Source organism: Esox lucius, chromosome 10 (genome assembly GCF_011004845.1).
Source record: "Esox lucius isolate fEsoLuc1 chromosome 10, fEsoLuc1.pri, whole genome shotgun sequence".
Taxonomy (NCBI): domain Eukaryota; kingdom Metazoa; phylum Chordata; class Actinopteri; order Esociformes; family Esocidae; genus Esox; species Esox lucius.
In genome coordinates, this window is record NC_047578.1 from 3,228,505 (window position 1) to 3,242,261 (window position 13,757).

At 43.2% G+C, this 13,757-nt stretch overlaps 2 protein-coding genes across 3 annotated transcripts; one reads left to right on the forward strand and one right to left on the reverse strand.

The window, feature by feature from the left end:
- Nucleotides 1-712: 712 nt before the first annotated feature.
- ddx39b (DEAD (Asp-Glu-Ala-Asp) box polypeptide 39B) lies at nt 713-11,510 on the reverse strand. 2 transcript variants are annotated; one of them, XM_013135458.4, is made up of 11 exons: nt 11,423-11,510; nt 10,015-10,236; nt 9,579-9,706; nt 9,233-9,325; nt 8,260-8,443; nt 7,921-8,039; nt 5,103-5,234; nt 4,504-4,613; nt 3,708-3,852; nt 1,951-2,098; nt 713-1,154 (listed from the first exon to the last, which is right to left on the reverse strand). In XM_013135458.4, the coding sequence occupies exons 2-11, from the start codon at nt 10,229-10,231 to the stop codon at nt 1,138-1,140; spliced, it is 1,293 nt and encodes a 430-aa protein (XP_012990912.1). In that variant the 5' UTR covers nt 10,232-10,236; nt 11,423-11,510; the 3' UTR covers nt 713-1,137. The 2 variants fall into 2 exon arrangements, with proteins under 2 accessions (XP_012990912.1, XP_012990913.1); XM_013135459.4 differs by having other exon boundaries at nt 11,390-11,483.
- On the forward strand, nt 11,485-13,463 carry polr1h (RNA polymerase I subunit H). Its single transcript, XM_010873105.4, has 5 exons — nt 11,485-11,632; nt 12,381-12,504; nt 12,741-12,841; nt 12,937-13,046; nt 13,297-13,463. The coding sequence occupies exons 2-5, from the start codon at nt 12,387-12,389 to the stop codon at nt 13,319-13,321; spliced, it is 354 nt and encodes a 117-aa protein (XP_010871407.1). The 5' UTR covers nt 11,485-11,632; nt 12,381-12,386; the 3' UTR covers nt 13,322-13,463.
- The last annotated feature ends 294 nt before the right edge of the window (nt 13,464-13,757 follow it).

Consider the following 13,757-nt stretch of genomic DNA (forward strand, 5'->3'; position numbering starts at 1 on the left):
AGCTGCTCTGCACTGAGAGGGTTTGATTGGATGAAATGGGGTTAATGTTTCACCCAGCCAGGGGGCAAGAGGGAGCCGCAACAAGATCACCTGTCAAACCATCTCCGATGTCCACCAGAGAGAGCATGGGCTCCATTTGGGACTGGGCCCTAGGGATCAGTTCAGGTGTTTTGATACTACCAGCTCTGTCCTTCCAAATAAGTCCTGGGAACATGATTCTACTATGGCTGATACCATATCTTTTGCTTTGTCTGTTCTGAAATATATGTTTAGGTCTCAGGGGTACTGTTCGGTACTAAAGCTCTGTCTAGGAAAGTCTGTTACTGGGTTCAGAGGTACTGTTCTGTACTGTAGGTCTGTTACTGGGCTAGCAGGTACTGTTCTGTACTATAGGTCTGTTACTGGGCTAGCGGGTACTGTTTGTCAGCAGCAGGTGTGATGTCAACCTCATCTCTGCAATAGGCATCAGAGATCACCACCAACAGATGTTGGCACTAAACCGTACAACGCCTGCATCCCAAATGACACCCTTTTCTCCATGTGCTCTGGTCAAAACTAGTACAGCACATCGGGGATAGAGTGCCATTTTGGATGGACACAGAGGCTGTTCACAGTCAGTCTAAGCAATGGCAGGAAGTTTCTTTGACTGTGACACTCCTCAGATAGCATGAGATTAGATGTTGGGAAAGTAAATCTGAGTCCAACAAATGTATGAATCCACACAGAACAGACCTTTATTTGTCTTTATCATTAGAACACTGTAACACTTCCCACATATCATTTCCTTCATAAACAACCTCTTCTGGCTGGTAAACAACATTTATAGAATATAAAATGCAGCAATTTGCAATCCAAGAACATAAAAAAACATAACTTAAATTCTCTTTAAGAACTACCTAGTCTACAAATAAATACAACAAAATAACACTTAAACAAACGGCAATAGAAGTGACACGATGCTCAGAGACGTTCCTCCACCAGTGGCCCTATTCTGCAGTGGTCCAAATGTAGTCATTCTTCAGGCAATGTAATGAATGCCAATGGATAAGGAAATGATTGTACTGATCTGGTACGCCTACTTCAGCTATTGAGTCAAATTCGGTGGCAATTTCAGTAGGCCAATAGAGCTTGTCTTCTTTACCTCGTTGGTTCAACTGAGGAGAGATGTAAAGAAAAAAATCTGTTAAAGCAAGGCTAGATCTCATGACAGTCTCTACCTCCGTCTGGGCGTTCATGCGCACCCTTGCAGTCATCACAGGTGTAGGGGCTAAATAAACCTTCCCATGGCCCCCGCAGAGTGAAACCACACCTCCTTTCACACAAGGAGTGAATTTAGTGTCGGGTTCACGCACATTCACACTCAAGATTGGATATTTGTGGTGGTGGGGGAACCACCACCACAGCCAGTTGAGAACCACTCGTCTGAACTACACTAGCATGGTGCTTTGTATAGAATGTTCACCGTCGCCATGGTACGTCCTGCTGTGGGTGGGGGGGTGTCAGAGATCCTTAAGAGACAGGGTTGTCGTGATTCTCAAATCAGCCCGTCGCACCGACCAACCTGCTTGGAGGGCTCTTCTTCGTCACTGGCTTTTTGATAACCCGTCAACTCCACCCACAGCAGGACGTACCATGGCGACGGTGAACATTCATTCAGTCACAGCTGTATGTGTAACTTCTTGTTTATAAAAAAATACACACACACACACACACACACACACAAGGTGCATGTTAACATTCTGGTTCTTAGCTGACTTGTCCTGTTCATCCAGAACATGAGCAAAGACTTATTATTGACAGGGAAGTGTTGATGATGTTGTCTAATGTGACCGCAAACCTACTGTCAAACAGCACTACAAGTCGTTTTCAGCAACCTGGTTTACACATTTGGTCTGGAGACAGAACCGTCTTGAGGACCGCCCAGCGCTAAAACCACAAAACGGTACGTACTGTAAGAGGAGATGTCAATCTCATCGGGCAGCTCACTGATGTTGACTTCGAAGCGGTCCTGGACATCGTTGAGGGTGCGGGCGTCAGTCTCATCAGACACAAAGGTGATGGCCAGGCCTTTGGTGCCAAACCTGCCTGCCCTGGCAACCTGGGTAAGACCAACACGATAACCAGTTACTTTTAAAACATACAATCTGAAGCAGTTAACTTTCTTGGCAGTACACTATTTAATAGGTGCTATTTCATAGTTTTGACATCTTCACACATTTTCTACAATTGTTCCGTAAATTAGTAGGTGTGTTCAAACTTGACTGATGAACTCAATAAAAATATGGGAAAACTGCACAGATTTATGGAACGGATTTAGCCGCTATCACTCTGTATACATATTTGGAATAATCCTTCTCTAATTAAAATCTACAAAGACGGTACATTCAAATATAGGTAGAATAGGAATACTTTCCCCTCCTTTATGAGCCTAAGTGCATTTCCAGTGTTTCTCGATTTCTCTATGAACACAATGTGAGTAAAAATGCCTTTACATTTCCAGTATGTGCAATTGCCTCCATCTCCAGGGAGAGGAGCACAGCTGAGAGCAGGAGGTGGCGTGGTGAGTGTGGCGTTATCAGAGCCTTGGTGGCGAGACCACCAAAGGACAAAATTCATTTACATAACATTTACATAATAAGAAAAATGCTATTCTCTATTCACACCAGATAAGGTGAAACTCTCCCTGGGCCAGAGGTACATCATTATGCTCAACACACACGTTGGCCTCCTGTCCTGGAGGCGTATAACGCAACGTAAATGCACACTGAGTCTCTGTGGGTCAATTTAGACAAACCAGTTTATGTTCAGTTCCTGATCCGCCCCATGTGTAAACGTGTTTTAACTATTTGATCTGGTACTTGTGTGACGGTGTCTCCATCTGGACTTGTTGCAAAGCCGTCCTTTGGGTCCAGTGTGTTTTGTTTTAGGTTAATACAAGTTCACTTTAGCAATCAAGAAGAATGCCTGAGTGAATCATAGGAACAAACTCAAACAGGCAATTGGAAAAATCAGTACTAAGATAATCAAAACCAGATATTTTGACTGAGTTACTGTTTGGAACAACTTCTTGTGAATGTGTCCACTGTTTTTTATAAAAGTAATATTTTCAGCCTGTCACTTTATACTTGAGTAGTGACAAGTGTTAAAGATTGAACCTAATCTTCAAAGGCAGGCAGGTAGAACTAAAAGTTGATTTCCAAACTGATGATACCAAAAACGAAAAGGAACATTTTTCAATCTGGGTGAAACTTTTGAGGCAGAAGAGGAGAAGTGTTGTTATGTGAGACCTGTCAGAAGAGAAGTGTCGTTATGAGACCTGTCAGAAGAGGAGAAGTGTCGTTATGAGACCTGTCAGAAGAGGAGAAGTGTCGTTATGAGACCTGTCAGAAGAGGAGAAGTGTCGTTATGAGACCTGTCAGAAGAGGAGAAGTGTCGTTATGAGACCTGTCAGAAGAGGAGAAGTGTCGTTATGAGACCTGTCAGAAGAGGAGAAGTGTCGTTATGAGACCTGTCAGAAGAGGAGAAGTGTCGTTATGAGACCTGTCAGAAGAGGAGAAGTGTCGTTATGAGACCTGTCAGAAGAGGAGAAGTGTCGTTATGAGACCTGTCAGAAGAGAAGTGTCGTTATGAGACCTGTCAGAAGAGGAGAAGTGTCGTTATGAGACCTGTCAGAAGAGGAGAAGTGTCATGCAGACCAAGAGACTCACCCTGTGTAGATAGGTGTCTGAATCCTCAGGCATGTCATAGTTGAAGGCAATGTTGACCCTCTCAATGTCCATCCCTCGGCCAAACAGGTTGGTGGCCACCAGGATGCGCCTCTGGAAGTCTTTAAACTGCTGGTACCGGGACAGGCTGAGGAACCAGGTGGAAACAACGGTGAAATTAGGAAACAATGAAAGCAGGTTAATAACTAGCTGTTACCATGCCAAATACAGACCTTATGTACATAGAATTTGTAATGTATGAACAATGATCTACAAACCAATGTACTGTAGTTACATTCCTAATCCTTTACACAACAGCCCAAGACAGAGCTCAGATGCTGGAGTTGTATTTTCCCTTACGTTAAACCGAGCCCCAAACTTAATCTCTAAAACCCCAATCATAAAGGAACATTTCTCTTTCTTTAACAACCTGATGTTATATTATAGACAAACAGTAATCTGTGGTTTAATTTTCGTTAAACAGCCCTGGTAAACTTTAGCAAAATCTAGCCATTGCTAGCTAAAAGTCTATATAAGTAATAGGGGCATATTAGCATGTTTTCAAATCAGTTTTGAGTAACACCAAATCGAATATGTGTCTTTGAGAATTTTTGTAACACATGGCTTAAATTAGCACGTTTGCACTTTCCGGTTCAAAGGAAACCGAAACACAGATTCCAGCTGATCTTGGCCCCACAGACTGCGTTCGGGTTAATGAACCATGTAACAGTAAGTTGTAAAAAGCTGAGATTGTCTTTTAACCTGAACTGCTCCCCATCCCCCCCCTCCCCGAACACACCGTTCCTCCTGGGGCATCCCGCGGTGGATGGCGATAGCTGGGAAGTTCTGCTCCACCAACAGCTGGGCCAGAGCCACACAGCGCTGCACCGACTTCACGAAGATCACCACCTACAAAGCCAACACACCGATTACAAACAAAACACACACAAACACACAGGCATCTTGCAAAAGAAACTGATCCCAGCTCCCTCATATTTGTTTAGTCCGAACATTTAACAACATTAAATAAGAAACTAGACTTAAAATTCAATGTTTCATCATAATTATTCAACGATTCGTCATTGGCATTTTGGAGCGCATGACCTTCCTGCGCACAGCCTCCACGAAGACCACCATGTTAGCACGAACCATGGACCAAAACACACATTTCACCAGGATAACACCGCAGTCTGCATTTGCATATTTCTCCGGTCAGCAGTTTCATACACTATGTCTCCTTGCCATGTGATTCTGTGGAACTACTGCATCCTGTTTCCCAGGACCTGGTTGAACTTATAATTTGCGCAACAAATTCTCCCCGGCCAGCAGTTGCTTTTCCCGCTCGGTTCCTCCTGCCACGTTCCATTGTGGGGGACACAACCTTGTGAACTCGAGTACCTGGTTGAACTCCAAGACGTCAAGGAGATCGAAGAGCTTCCTGTTCTTCTCGTTGTCCTTAAGCTTGACGTAGTACTGCTGCAGCCCGTGGAGAGTCAGCTTGGTCTCGTCGTCGACAAATATTTCCATAGGCTGAGTGGAGAGGACAGGGAGACGGGTCAGGAGGGGGGGTGGTTGGGTGGGAGGGAGGAGGGTTAGGGTGGGAGGGGGGAGGGTTAGGTTGGGGAAGGGGTTGGTATATATGGAGCACAAAAGAGGGAATGGGGTTTGAAGGGAGTTGTGGTGGGTTTTGGAGAGGTGCCCGAGTTAGGTAATTTAGGGGTTTTTAATGGTTAGTTTGAGCCCCGGAGTGTTGTGGTGGGGGTTTGAGAAGGAATGAGGAGTTGGAGGGGAATACAGTCATATAACAAGTTCAGGACAGAAGGTATACGGGTGAAGGATGGACTCGCAAATTATAGGAATTGTGATACAAATGTAAAAAGTGAAGCGGTGAGAGGGAAATCAAGGAAAGTAGAAAGAGAACGTTTGGCGGAGTTGGATGGACGTTCCCCTCCCCCAACACCAGATTTGAACTCCCTCAAACACACCCAGAAACACAGACGGACAGACTTCCAGACATGCATTTACAGACAAGGTACAAACTCAATCTGATGGAACAGGTTAATATAGACAGACAGACGGAGTGACAGACAGGTAGGCAGACAGACAGGCATGCTATGCTATTAAACAACTGATCTGATTTCATATTAAATCCCACAGAGCTCAGATGAAATGGAAAGTTATTGTAAAATGTATTAAACTAAAGTATTTCATTAGTGCTCTATAAGGTCATTAAAACCCTCATTAGAGTGACTATGGCTTCCCACTTACTAAAAGATCAATACCTCTTCACAACACACACCCACAAACACAATCATCAAGCCACTAATTTGTCCCTGTCCATCTGGCAAATAAGATCATTGCACAATACAATCAGCATGCTAGGAGAATGTTTCCTGACTGTCTGATTGGCTGACCGACTGACTGTTGAAGGGGCTGCCAGTTAAAAAAAAAAAGCCTGTTGAGCTACATTTCTGTTATTTTGTATAAGACATACAGGGCTGGATTCGGAGATACGGATTAAGCATAGTCTAGGACAACAAAATAAATAAGGTTCAAGAGAATACTTCACTGAGACTGTAGTTTTAGTCCTAGACTAGACTAAATCTGTCTGTGAAACCGGCCCAAAGTCTTCTGAGGGTAGCTCAGAGTTACCTCGGTGATTCAGAGTTACCTCTGTGATTCAGAGTTACCTCTGTGATTCAGAGTTACCTCTGTGATTCAGAGTTACCTCTGTGATTCAGAGTTACCTCGGTGATTCAGAGTTACCTCGGTGATTCAGAGTTACCTCGGTGATTCAGAGTTACCTCGGTGATTCAGAGTTACCTCGGTGATTCAGAGTTACCTCGGTGATTCAGAGTTACCTCGGTGATTCAGAGTTACCTCGGTGATTCAGAGTTACCTCGGTGATTCAGAGTTACCTCGGTGATTCTAGATCCACTGAAGAACAACATTATCTGTGAATCTCTCGTAAAACTCCCACACTCTCTCTCCTCGGACCTTCGTCATCGTATCCTTGGTTGCCGATCCAGTCTTCCTCACGTAACACCACCCTAATATTCCTCCGTTTCTCAACTCCTCACAAACACACTCAAAGTCGGAACCTACTGGTTGTGTCGGACAACGTTTCATTTCTGTGATTTATTGGTATATTGTTGCCCGGGCGGCAGCTTAGGACAGAATTTATGCCATTTTCGGTTTTCGAGACTGTGCTGATTTTCCTACAGGGCTGATCGCTTATCTGTCTCCAGACATTTACCTCAGTTCCATTTAAAAGGGAACTGGCTCGACTCAGCGGACCCAGGCAATTCCACAGTGCTTTTCTTTACACATTCTTGGTAAAGCAATTAAATGCACAGGTCTCAGAAAGCCAGGCAGCTTCCACTGCAGAGTTTTGGCTCAGACATCCTCCTGGTATCTTTATTTGCTCATTTTATTTGTTTGACTTAGGTTCTTTGGAACACCTCTTTCTTTACATTTGCTTAATTAGGCTTTTTTGTCCTCTGAGAGTTTTGCCGGGTTGTTGGCTAAATTAGTAGTTACAGCTCCTGGGAGTGCGTTCTGTATTAACTACAGGGCAATGAGATCAGGGTTTTATTAGCAGCGCTGGAGCAGAGCGGAGACACTCGTGCCAGAACGGTAAAGCAATTTCCTTAAATTAATAAAAGGTGGCAGGTCAGACGTTGTTATAAAGTTTCCGAAAAAACTAAAATATCCCTTAAATGTTTTTGACCAAAAGAGCACTAAGGAACAAACGCCATGCCTACCTGTTGGCAAAGTAACCTGAAAGAGATGAGAACTTGCGAAATGCAGAAGTGAAACCCGGACCTATTTTCACCCCACAGTGCCGCATGTTTCAACTGTTCAAATGCATATTTCAACTGCACAGAACTGCACAGTCTCAAATTTCAGCAGACGGTGAACCAGCGCACTCTTACTGCTAGGTGTTAGTGTACTAAAAACAGGCCCCTGATGTAGAACAGGCCCCTGATGTAGAACAGGCCCCTGATGTAGAACTAGGGCTCTAGTGTCCATGAAAGACTGGCGTGCAGGGAGACACTTCGCGGTCCCTTTCATCTGACGGCTGACTCAGTGGGGTGCGGGACTCCACCCCTCCATCCTACCACTCCACCTGGCAGGGCAGAGCAGTGGGGTGGGAGGAGGAGGACCAGGAGGAGTGGCGCATGCAGGCAAAGGACAGGAGGAGGCGCATAATTACATCTTGCATGAACTTTCGGCAGACAGGGCGGATCTCCTTGCTCAGGGTGGCGCTGAACATCATGACCTGCTTCTCGTGGGGGGTGATGCGGAATATCTCCTGGACGTCCCTGCGCATGTCTGGGGGGGGGATATTCAGAACAGCTGACTGTATGAAACGAAAGGTACCTCAGAGTGGAAACACTGGATGCATTAAGCTTTACTTTTAGTTTAACGCTGAGCCTGAGCAGCGGGTAAAAGGTTGACGATTCAAGAGTCAAGAGACTACACACACACAGCAAGACATTAACAATTGTCGGTGAACTGTTTCTCAATAAATGAAATAGGACAACACACTCACCAAGCTGTTCCAGCATCTTGTCACACTCATCCAGGATGAAGTGCTTGATGTGTCTCAGGTTGAGGTTCTTGTTGCGGATGAGGGCCAGGATGCGCCCCGGCGTTCCGACCACCACGTGGGGGCACTCCCTCTTCAACACCTCCTCGTCCTTCTTTATGGACAGGCCACCGAAGAACACTGCCACCTGTTGTTGAGAGAAATGGAGAGGAGTCTTCAGGTCAGCCCATGATTTCTCGGGCCACGGACAACCTCCGCTTGGAATCTCTGCAGTGCAGCGTCTGTTGTGATCACTGTACTGCATGTGACATCACTGCCCCTCAGAGAACTGTGCAATAAAATGTTGGGTCCATAAATATTTTGTGCGTCTGACTGTGGGAAAGAGGCTGTTTATCAAGCTCAAGTTTGTAAAAAACACTTTTGACACTGATAAGAAGACTTGCTGAACTGTGGGGACACCTGCTTGTTCCAGCCAGCTGGGGTTCAACTGCAGATTGAAGAGAAAAGGGTCCTTTGCACTTGCCCCATAATCTTAACCATAATCAGTTCTGTGATTTCTAAACTTAACCTAACCATAACAAAAATCAGTACTGTGATTCCTAACTTTAACCTTAATAATCAGTACTGTGATTCCTAACCTCAACCTAATTATAACCATAACAATAATCAGTAATGTGTTTCCCAACCTTAACCTAACCATAACCTTAACAATAATCAGTACTGTGATTCCTAGCCTTAACCCTACCCACAACCAGTACTGTGATTCCTAACCATACCCCTAACCAGTGCTGTTATTCCTAACCTTAACCTAACCATAACCTTATCTCAAATCTAATCAATAATCAGTACTGTGATTCCTAACCTTAACCCAAACCATAACCAGTACTGTGATACATAAATTAATCTACACAGAATGTGTTACGACAATGCATTGACACTCTGGTTGATTCTTTCCCTCCCAAAGTGTGTACTGCACCTTGATAGTTGGCATGTATTTGGAGAATCTCTCGTACTCCTTGCTGATCTGAAATGCCAGCTCCCGTGTATGGCACATCACCAGCACTGACACCTGGTTAAAAATACAATAGAATGAAACAGCTCTAAACAACTGTCTGACAGACAACAACAGAGAGAGAGTGAAACAGACTGTAAATCGCTCTGGATAAGAGCATCTGCAAAATAACTAAAATGGAATGGAATGATGGGACAAAATACTGAGAGTAGAGGGGCTGAAGAACAGGAGAGACACAGAACCAGACTGATGGACAGACTGGCAAAAACATAAAAGGAGACAGAAACAGAGAGACAGGAACAGAGATTACTTGTCCAGTGACTGGCTCCAGCTGCTGTAAGGTGGCCAAAACAAACACGGCCGTCTTGCCCATACCAGACTTGGCCTGACACAGGACATCCATGCCCAGGATCGCTTGGGGGATGCACTCGTGCTGAACTGAAATACATAAACAATAACATGGGCTCTGTGCGCAGGCATACATCACTAATAACTACCATAACAGCCAGTCGCTAATACATTCACTCCCTGAAATTGTACTCCATGATTAGCCAACGAATACAGCCTAGATCCTTGATAGATCTTGACTTTGACTCACAACACCGAGTCAAACGTCAAATCTGATTTTTACTCATATCGCAGTGTCTACCTTCCTGCCTGACTTTGACTCATATGGCAGAGTCTACCTTCCAGACTGAGTTTGACTCATATGGCCGAGTCTACCTTCCAGACTGACTTTGACTCACCCTCAGAAGGGTGCTCAAAGCCACAGTCCACTATGGCCCTCAGCAGCTCTGGCTTCAACAGGAAGTCCCGGAACCCGGAGGAATGGATGGACACATAGGAGCCCTTCACGCCTCCCTTCTTCACGGACAGCACGTCCCCCCCGGCCAGATCCCCAACCGCATCCACGTCCTCCTCCTCGTAATCCAGCAGCTCATTGTCCACATCCTGCTCAGTCATTCTGCCTGGGACCCGGAGGGAGAAACAGTCATTTCAAAGCATAGCGAAGCCGTTTCTCAGTCAACTAACGCAGAAGGTGTCGGCAGGTGTCCCGAGCAAGATAACATTTGTTCACAAATACAGATAACCAGGGACCAACAGTGATTACAGCGATCTACTGTATTCTCCAAATAAATTCACTTGTGAAGAGAGTTTTGAACCCAAAACAACTGTTCTTCCATGGGAACATTACACCGTACTATAATTTTTTAAGCAAAAAAAGAAGAGCTTAATGTATTAGACCATCGTCCCCTCAATTGAAGTCAAGGGCAGAGGGGGCAGCTTTTGTTATTTGGACTCAATGGCATGTAAAAAAAACATCTGATTCACCCAAAGGAAAGTTGAGAGAGTTAGGGCTCGGTGTTAAAAATGATATGTCCTGCCAGAGGTTTTGTTGTGTACGGGAGTACATAACTGCTGAGAGGAATTAACTTCTGTAAGTACACGTAGAGCACAGATGAGCTTTGACCTTTCCAAACCCCAACAACATTACCAAAAATGTGCTTTCAACAATTATAACATATATGGACATGAAAGGCACGATTCAGCTAATGCATTAAACTGTTTGGAGTTGACAAGCTTGTAAAAACAGTAGCTATATTTCAGTTTAAGTTAAATTAGAGAAGGCCATAACTGTCAAATAATTAAAGTTATTCATATAACTAATTATTAAACCTGCACTGCTCATTGGGGAGAGCCGGCTGCTACCGTATCTATCATGACCGCAAGATTATCAGGTGTTTCAACTCACAACATTCCATTACGCGTGTATTTATTTTGCCAAACTGCAGAACGAAACGGGGAGGGAAATACTTGCAACTCTGTTTTTGATTCAAATGCTTTGCAACTAAAAGGTCCCAGTTTCGTTCTGTTCTGGCAGTTTAAATAAACATTTTTCAACTAACAAAGTATAATTTCTTATGAGTAGCTAGCTAGGTAACCGTTAGATAGCTGCAGAAGTAGCTAGTTGCCTAGCAAGCACGACTCAGTCGTGAGGCACATTTGTGTGGTGTACGTTCCTGCAGAGCAGATGGCTAAGCTAGTCAGCTACTAGCTATTCTGCTATATTCTACACGTTTTGCAACCCAAAAAATTGACACAACGAATATTAAGGATTACCGTTTTTTTCTGTTGAACGTTGGGATTGTTTACCTTGTTCGTGATGATGAAACGTAGCTACAGCCTTAGGAATTGACAGCTAACTGCTTCTGACGTCATTAACGTGCGACTCTGTTAGGACGCGTAGAAAGTGGTAGAAAGTCCCGTGCGTGAGATAAATATTTTTTGTCTGAGAAAGTGTTCAGTAAGGACAAAACGTTTGTTTACATTTGTATTTCCACGCCGATAAGTAACAACAATAAGGTAGCTAACAAACCTTGCGGAAAATGTCTAATTTTTAGCTTTGTGACAGCTATTTATTGTGTTGTTAACGTTGGTTAAACACGTGTTGGGAGTATATTAAGTGGCCTCGGTGGTACCGTACTGTATCTAGTTTTATCCATATACTCTCTATATAAACTGTGACTACATATCTTAATAGATCGCTCGGTGTATACCTATATATCTTGAATATGTTGCTCTGAAAATATCGATATGTCTCTGCATATAGCTACAGTGTCTTCGGTAATTATTGGGACAATAAGTCATTTATTCTTTTGGCTCTATACTCCTAAGGTTTATCTAAGAAATCAAACAACTACTATGTATTTAATGTATACATTAATGAGTGTATTTGTGTACATATGGGTTTCACAGTTTGGTAATGACACCAGTTTTGTACATAGTTCCCCAATTTCAAGGCACAAAAATGTTGGGAGAATTTACCTGACAGGTGTTTCTGGTTAGTCAGGTGGGTTCCGCAGAGAATCAATACTTCATCCTCACAATAACTGTTTGATTCCAAATCCCAACTTTTGGAGTGTCATGCCAAAGTATTTGTTTTACCGTCCCAATAATGGGTCGGTATATCTTAAAAAAATTGTTCTGCATAGTTTTGTGTTGTCATAGATCGTTCTGGCGGGGTCAACCCTCACATGGTTAGTTACTGACAAAAGTCTGTTGACTTTGTTTACTGAAATCGTTTATCTAATGAAAAATGTTTATCTAATAGATACTGATGTCTTGTTTCGGTGGAGATCCCAATTTCTGCCCTGAGTGTGGCAATGTGCTGCCTCTTCCTGGGCTGCACGACACGGTCACCTGTCCTCGCTGTGCTTTCAGCATCCCTGTCCGCGGTGAGGATTGTTTTTTCTTTTGTCATCAAAATGTTCCTGTCGGAAATTAAGATGTAGGATAGTGACTGTAAACAAGCACTAAGTGGTCAGAGCTATTATGCCATTTACTTATCACATTATGACTGGCCATTTCAGGGATCGTGCCTGCTTTTCACGGACACAAGTCATAATCTGAATGTTATATTCAATCCAGCCTGTTTATATTTTCCTACATATTTATTCTGTGTGTTTTTCAGAATTTTCTAGTCAAAAGATCACGTCTACGGTCGTCTTTAATACTTTAGAACTGTCCTCTGTTACTGTGGAGGACGAGGACTCGGAGCTCAAGGGTGCTGTGGTAAGAAAGCAGGAACTGCAATAAAGCTTTGGGTATTTAGAACAACCTGTCTGATGTTTGTCTGTCTTTGACCTCCTCAAACTTGTGCATCCTAGATTGACAGGCGCTGCTCTCGCTGCAATAAAGAGGGGATGGTGTATCACACCAGACAGATGAGATCCGCAGATGAAGGACAGACAGTATTTTTCACCTGTATACATTGCAGGTAATGTAGAATGTCAACAACGACATCAACTATAGCACACTAAAAAACAAGTTTACCAAAGGAATTCTAAATGGTTCTTCAATCACCAGATTTATCAATTTGTTAATTATAGTTTGTTCTGAATTACAATATGAAAAGCACTCAGACCACATACTGTAACTATAAATATTCCTTGTTTTAGTTTGTATTCGATAATGAGTGGATATGTTATATACATAATATGTAATTTGGGTTATATTTCTGCATTCAGATATCAAGAGAAAGAAGACTCCTGAGAGCTTGAGTTGCGCAGATGCTTCTCCATTCCCCTGGACCTCAGTATTCTGTTCTTGTGCATTTTTGTCTGTAAACAAGAATGTGCTTGATCAATGTAATGCAAACTTTAAATGTATTGTAGTAAACACAATTGGTATGCTACTGTGTCCTGCATTCCTTCTTATGAGGCTTGGTTGGTTGCTTTTGTATGCTAAGCATCATTTGCAGTCGCATCATTTCACTGCATTTTAAACTGGTATGGGATTTTTTTCCGCAGAGTTTGGTAAGTGATACGTGTAATACAAAGAGGTGTTAGAAAAGTATTGGTTGGTTTGATGTGAATTCTTTTTTTCATTTCTACCTTTTTTGAACACGAACAGTGAATTTGCGTCATATACATGTTAACGTTTAAACATTTGCAAGTGATAATTTTATTAGTTTGGCCATCAGTATTTA

Excerpts from the sequence above, each read along its gene's own strand:
- ddx39b (XM_013135458.4), bottom strand. The coding sequence starts at position 10,231 with ATGACTGAGCAGGATGTGGACAATGAGCTGCTGGATTACGAGGAGGAG. Across the intron at positions 8,444-9,232 it reads AATACATGCCAACTATCAAG|GTGGCAGTGTTCTTCGGTGG; the intron begins GTGCAGTACACA and ends TCTCAACAACAG. Across the intron at positions 5,235-7,920 it reads GCCGAAAGTTCATGCAAGAT|CCTATGGAAATATTTGTCGA; the intron begins GTAATTATGCGC and ends CTCTCCACTCAG.
- polr1h (XM_010873105.4), top strand. The coding sequence starts at position 12,387 with ATGTCTTGTTTCGGTGGAGATCCCAATTTCTGCCCTGAGTGTGGCAAT. Across the intron at positions 12,842-12,936 it reads CGGAGCTCAAGGGTGCTGTG|ATTGACAGGCGCTGCTCTCG; the intron begins GTAAGAAAGCAG and ends TGTGCATCCTAG. Across the intron at positions 13,047-13,296 it reads TTCACCTGTATACATTGCAG|ATATCAAGAGAAAGAAGACT; the intron begins GTAATGTAGAAT and ends TTCTGCATTCAG.